General features: G+C 33.4%; 1 protein-coding gene across 14 annotated transcripts in view; it reads left to right on the top strand.

The window, feature by feature from the left end:
• LOC127070814 (patronin) overlaps nucleotides 1–6813 on the top strand; it is a 42158-nt gene continuing 35345 nt past the window's right edge. For 13 of the 14 annotated variants that reach the window (XM_051009269.1, XM_051009267.1, XM_051009274.1 and 10 more), the window contains exon 1: nucleotides 1–216. In XM_051009269.1, the coding sequence (XP_050865226.1) occupies nucleotides 79–216 (138 nt within the window). In that variant the 5' untranslated portion in view covers nucleotides 1–78. Of the gene's footprint in view, nucleotides 217–4734; nucleotides 6054–6813 lie in introns of those variants that run through there. The other variant, XM_051009265.1, reaches the window with a different exon arrangement.

Genomic DNA, 6813 nt, shown 5'->3' with positions numbered 1-6813 from the left:
GGAGGAGGAGGAGGAGGAGGGAAGGATTCGACGACCTGCAACGGCCTGGCCGACAGGGTCGTCCATGGTTTCGACGACATGGATCGCAACGCGGGTGACGATCGACGTAAAGGACCCGCTGGCGAGCATCATCTGCAACAGCAACAACAACAACAACAGTATCAATTGGCCGGGGGAGATGCCGAACATTTCTCGGACGCTTACGACTCGCGACAGGTTAGTTTTATTTTCTTTATTATTATTATTACTATTACTGTTATTTCGATCATCTTACTATGTGAACATCATATCGATTTTCAAAGGAAATCTTTAAAGAAAGATTTCGTCATCCATGTGCAACGAATTTACTGCTTTCCGGTACGTGCTGATAGGTTAAGTAAGCAGAGTTATCGCGTAAAGGGTGAATAGGAGCCGGCATTTTGTAATGTACGGTGACACGAAGCTAGAATCTCTCGTTTGTTTGCTAAGAAATCTTGAATTCTCGTAAGTTTATATTAGTATTTTGCGAACTATCTCGAATGTTTTTTTCATTGATTTTTATTTCGTACTTTGTGACGATTAAAAATTAATCGTATGTATCCATGTACGTAAGTATGCATTGTATTACGTTTTCGCGATTGCAACTGGTTGGAAAAGAGTGAAAGCTGGTAGTAACCCGCTTTCGATCCTTACTCCAGATCTTTGACCGTTTATCGATCACTCGAAGATCGATCGAACGTCGAGAAATTACAGACGAGATTACGGTGGCACGAATCGTTCGTGAATTTAGGGCGAAATGTTTTTTACTTTGTCGGTAAAAAGGAGCGTAGATAAAAAATTATTATATATTTAAACCAAAGTTAATTATTAGTTAGATATATTATTATAAACTTGAAATTTATACAGTAGTAGTTAGATCTAATTACATAAGTCATGCCTGCCAACAAAGATCCTTTTGAAATTTATTTCACTATGACGAAATAATCGCAGATAAATTTGTATACGCGTATCTCTGAAATATCGTAAGTTAAAAATCATGCAATAGAAACAATTCGATTGTGAATCGGGTAAGAAAAAAGAAAGGGTATGAAGGAAGATAAAGACAGAAGCAGTCATGCGGCGGTCTCGTACAGACGGTAGTAAAGCTATTCCCGAGCTGTGACGCTATGACGAATATGGCGTTCGTTTCCTGTGCACAAGGTTATATATTGCGAACGACGAAACGAACGTGTTATATACCTGTCTGCTGTTACTGCTAACGAACGGAGATTTCTTCTCGTCTGAAAAAAAAATATATATATATTTCGTTCGATTTTCTTTTATTCAAAATCGATTAATAATTCGAGTCTTATTACTTGTCAATTTGGTTTCCTTGTTAGCACGCTCGGTATTTTTATTTCGCGGGAAATATAAATTTTCTTTAGAACTTCGAACGAATAAACAATCGATACTCGAACGTCATAGCGACCTCATTGTCAACTTCTTCTTCTACCTCTCCTTCTTTTTCTTTTTCTTCTTTTTCTTTTTCAATGCTTTGGCATTCGTCCAATGCTAAAGACGTTTCTTCTTTCATTCCTTTTGCTAAAGCCATCGCGAATTCTGTATCGTACGAGAAAGCTAGGAGGTGTTAACTTCGACGGAAGGAAAAGTGTGTCCCGAAGGCAGAAGCCAATAACTAACTACAAACTAGTTACTTTGTTATCACTCGCGAACTCTCTCAACATGTACGAGAACCGAATTATAATCTGTTAACGCTTCGAACGTTGGAGAGGAAATTACTTTCCAATAATTATTAAAAAAAAAAAAACGAAACAAAATGAAGGATTGGCGGGATATTCAAATCGATGATTAAGACGTTTCTCGACGTCATCTGTTATTATTACGTTGGAATGAAATCTTGGTATACAATCAAGTACAATAGACAACTTGAAGAAGAAAGATAAATAGGTAGCTAGATAGATAGATAGATTGATAGATAGATAGATAAAGAAGAGGTATTTGTAATTATAAATTTCTTTGGCACGAGCTTCTTCAATTGCGTTGATTAATAGCACTCATAGCAGTAGCATCTAGTAAAAGGAACGTTTTTCATCGATTGAAATGACAAAATCTGTTGTTTCAATCTTTGGAAAGTGATCAATAATTCATCTTTAAAAATTTCTCCATTTATTTATAAGTAAACAAAAAAATGTATATTTTTCTCAGATTACGATATTACCGACCGAGTTGAAAAAAATCGTGCGTATGTATGTACACATGTAGCTATACGTTAATCAAAGGTGATCTTATCAACGAGTCTTAGAGGGGTCTTCGAGTCTCGATCATTTCCGCCGATTAATGTAGCGGAAACTAATACGGACGTCTAATCTTAGGTGTGTCTCTCTAATTTTCATACTCGCAAGGAACTACTATAGTCGCATTTAATATTTTTTCTTTAGTAATAATTCTGCATTTCAAACGATTTTCATATGTATCAATTGAAAAATATGTTTTACCGACCGATTTTATGCATGCAGTCGTTTAATTATTACTAATTTATTTAATTAATTTATTTATTTAATCATTTTTTTTAATGATTATATAAACGAAGTCAGTTAAAAATCGTCATTCTTTTAATACGTAGATTTATATCTACGTACGTTCATGTGTAAACGTGTGCGTGTGCAAAAATAGATTCGAGATAAACGTATATAACTAACAGTTTAACGATCTTATCGGCGCTCGATAATGATAAAACTCGAAATGGAAAGAAAGTTATCAATAGTAAAATTTCATGAAAAGTATTTTATTTTCCTTGTTTAACATTTGATAAGATTTAACTTCGGCGTTATTCGTTTTGCGTTCGAAGTTTCAGTTTTCATAGAGATTCAATAAAACTGATCATGTTTTATCTTTCGTAACTTATCGTGGATTATACATATCGTTTTGCATCAGGGGTCAGCATATCGAAATGATATCACAATTTGTAACGAATCTAGAGATATATATCTTTCTATATCTTTTTTAATTAGGTAGCATCTCAAAATTAAACATTCTACTTATTATGAAACATGAAACATTGATCAAGGTTTGATATTTCATAACAAGTAGAACATCTACGATTATTTGCTTATCGATAAGATAGAAAACTGTTATAACTTTTGAAGAAATGGTAATACAGATCGAAAGCTTAGTTTTATTAGCTAATTCATTTTTTTATTTCCTTATTTCTTTTTTCTTTTTCTTTATGAAACGATCAAATCGCACAAGATGAAAAAAAGAAATAAAAAATCCTTTTCAATTTGTAGTATAATCGACTGAAAAAGAGAAACTAATTAATTCAGTACCTGCTCCAGTGATCTTGAAAAGATCGATCGATCGATCCGAATGATGGTTTAGAAAAACTTGACTTCAAAGTTTTTCCGGTGCACCTGCATCGAGATTTATCCTTTCTCGTTCGACCACTTATAGGAATAGGCTAGAGTAGAAGGAAGGAAAAAAAGAAAAAAAGAAAAAAAAGTAAAATAAATAGTCATGGTGTACCTTCGCGTTCCTTACGTGGCAATTAACGTGCTCGTGACCCACACTCTCAGGCTATTACTTCGTGTCGTGCTTTCTCGGAAATGCAGGAATTGAAGACGATCGTGTCTAAACCTAGATCAGTTAGATCGTGATCGAGAAAGATCAGGGAATCTTTTAAAAGGGATTAGATTGTTCGAATGAAACAGCTAATCGTAATTTATATAATTTACTTTTATTTTATTTAGAGATTCTTTCGATTTACAAAATTACAAATACATCGATCTATATGAACAAATTAAAAAGAAGAGAAAAAGAAAATAATACAATATTTATTAATCTACGATGTAAATAATTTGAATACATACAAAGTCTCGTTCTATAGAATAAACTTATCCCGTTTATAATTAATACGTATGCGGATTTACAATGATCCATATTACATTGATTTGCATCTTATAATTTTCTGTAGAAATAAAATTAAAAAAAAATATTTATTAATATATGAGATGTATAAATATAAATAATTTGAAAAAAAAATGTGAAGAGTGTCTGATTCTATAGAATAAACGTTGTTTCGTGCATCATCTAGTTCGTAATTAATGCAATTGGCTGGTGTAACGAAAGGAAAACGTCGTCGGGGAGGATCGTGACTGTAATTATCATTGTTATACAACGAAAGACACGCTTCATAGTAGTATAAAAGAAAGAGAGGCCAAGCAAAGTCGCCTCGTGAGTCCTTCTGCGTTCGCACGGATAAGAATAAAAATTGTTGTGCCGCATAACTGGACGTTTAGTTGCCTAGGACATACACACACCATGGAAAAGAAATCAAGAGCTTTCCATTCTTACTTTTTGTTAAACTTTTCTTCGTTAAACTTTCTCTCACATTCTCATAGGATCGTTGCACGGTAACGATTAATTATTATGATTTTCACACGATCGTTAAAGAATGATCGATTTTTTATTTTCCTTTTGTGATTTATTATAACGAAGAAAAGTGTATGAATGTTATCGAAATATCATTTTTTATACATACGTATATATATTTTTATATGTATTACGCGATTGGATTTGTAAACGTCCAGCAATTTTATGCAAAAATGATTAATAAAGGAGTAACATATAAAAAATATTTAATAGAGATTAGCGTACAGGTTTAAGAGCAAAATTAGGTCTCATTCTCGGTGTTTCGTTTCATTGAACTATACGATCTTAAGAAATAAGATAAATAAAAGATTCTGGTAGAAGAGGAGGAGGAGAAGAAGAAGAAAGAAAGAAAGAAAGAAAAAGAGGAGGATCGTCTCCGAGTTGTCTCGTTGAAAGTTCGTATTCTGGTTTCAAGATTACATGGAGGGAAAGAGAATCATAGTGTCTCTCCTCCTCCTCTTCCCTTTCCCTGTCTCTCACCTCTCCTTCTCCCTCTTTTCCTCCCTTCTTCTTTTCGCGTTGGTTTCCCTTCCTTTTCTCATGTGCATAGATACATATTCACATTATATAGAGGGAGTAAGAGAGAGTGAGAGAGAAAGAGACGATGATACGTAGCGAAGCAGCTGACTCACGCGACCGCGAGAGAGAGAGAGAGAAAGAGAAAGGAGGTATAGATAAAGATAGAGAGAGAAAGAACGAACGAACGAACGAACGAAGGCTGCGTTTCGCTTCTAGTATTCTCTCAAACGTCGAGCGAGAACTATTCTATTTTTTTTAAACGTTAGTTATATTTTTTAACTCTTTTTTTTTCTTCTCTATCATTCTTGTGCACCTGTCCAGGATATTTTTTATTTTCAATGGGAATTTAATAGTGCGAAGAATTCAGTGAAGTTTTGTTGTTATTGTGGAACAATATTTTTCAAGGATATTAATGTGAAAGCTCTCCTCCTTTTTTTTCTCTCTCTCTCTCTCTCTTTCTGTCTTTTTATAATGTATTAGAAAGGAACATAATAATTTACGTATATATTTATTTGAGAATATATTGTGTTTACGTGTGTCCTATGTGTGTTCCTTATCGTCCTTTTACAGAAGTTCCGAGAATTTTGCTTGAAACGCGTTGGAACAGTGCCACGATAGAAAAACAGAGAGAGAGAGAGAGAGAGAGATATGTAAACAAAAAGAGAGAGGGAAAGAGACGCGTGTTATTATTCGCAAGCCAAATTGTACAACTATCAATGTCTCCTTTTAAACATCGTGGTATTCGTATATTGACTCTCGAAGAAGTAAGATGGTAAATACAACAGGCAGGAATAAGTGTGTTAATCGGTATGCGAGTTTTCGAAGAACGAGGAACTCGTAATGGAAATGATGATTTCCAAGTGAAATCCAATCGTAATCTTCGCTTATTAATTTTTAACACATATATTGTTATTATTATTGTTATTTTATGCATTGTGTCACGGTGATATTAAGTGTTATATATAAAAAAAGAAAAAAGATAAGAGAGATAGAGAAGAAACATTAGAAGATTAGAAGATATGGCGAGTGAAGTGATGCTGGCGCCGACTACGACGCCTGGAGCATCCAGAAGAGAGATGGACGACGTCAGAGACATGATTAGAAATGCGACGGTCACTACCATTTACGTAAGTTGTTAACTTACATATTTCTTTCTAGAGAAAAAAAAAAGAGATAGAGGAATTCAATATCGTAATGCGGAAATAAAACGAAATTATACTATTCGACACTCTCGACAATGAAATATTTTTATTTTAATCTGCGTAAAAACGTAATTTTCTTTTTTCCTTATTCTGTAATATAATTATTTGCGTATTATATGTGAGTGCATTTTTCCCCTGTGGGTAGGGGATAGAATATACCCACAGTATCCCCTGCTTGTCGTAAAAGGCGACTAATAGGGGTTGAATGTTAGCGTGATAAACTAACCTCGTTGAAATCCATTTCTTTATGAAAACTTCAAGAAGAAAAGTTGGATTGATTAAAATGCAAACGACTAACAGAGATGCAAACTACTGAAGAAGACTGAGAACAAAACCTAGATTGTAATACTAATGGATGGATGGAAATGCTAAAAATAATTTAAGATTGTTAATTGTTCGATTTTATTTCAATTACAAAATTATACAAACCTCGTTTTCTAGATATTAAGAAAAAAAAATCTAATGTAAGATATTGATTAGTATATAAAGATTCTTTGTTAATTAACACATTTAATGCTCTTATTCGAATTGATGTTATAGCTTAGATATATTTATATTAAATTTTATTCTTAATTAGAAAGTATATCATTAGTTTTGCAATTATTTCTAAGAAAGAAATCTAAGCATTAGTATTGACGTAATTTCCATAACATTCAACTTGTTGGGAATCATTTCGAAGATAAAA

The sequence above is a fragment of the Vespula vulgaris genome, chromosome 19 (assembly GCF_905475345.1).
Source record: "Vespula vulgaris chromosome 19, iyVesVulg1.1, whole genome shotgun sequence".
NCBI classification, from domain to species: domain Eukaryota; kingdom Metazoa; phylum Arthropoda; class Insecta; order Hymenoptera; family Vespidae; genus Vespula; species Vespula vulgaris.
This window is presented reverse-complemented; position numbering and strand designations above follow the sequence as displayed.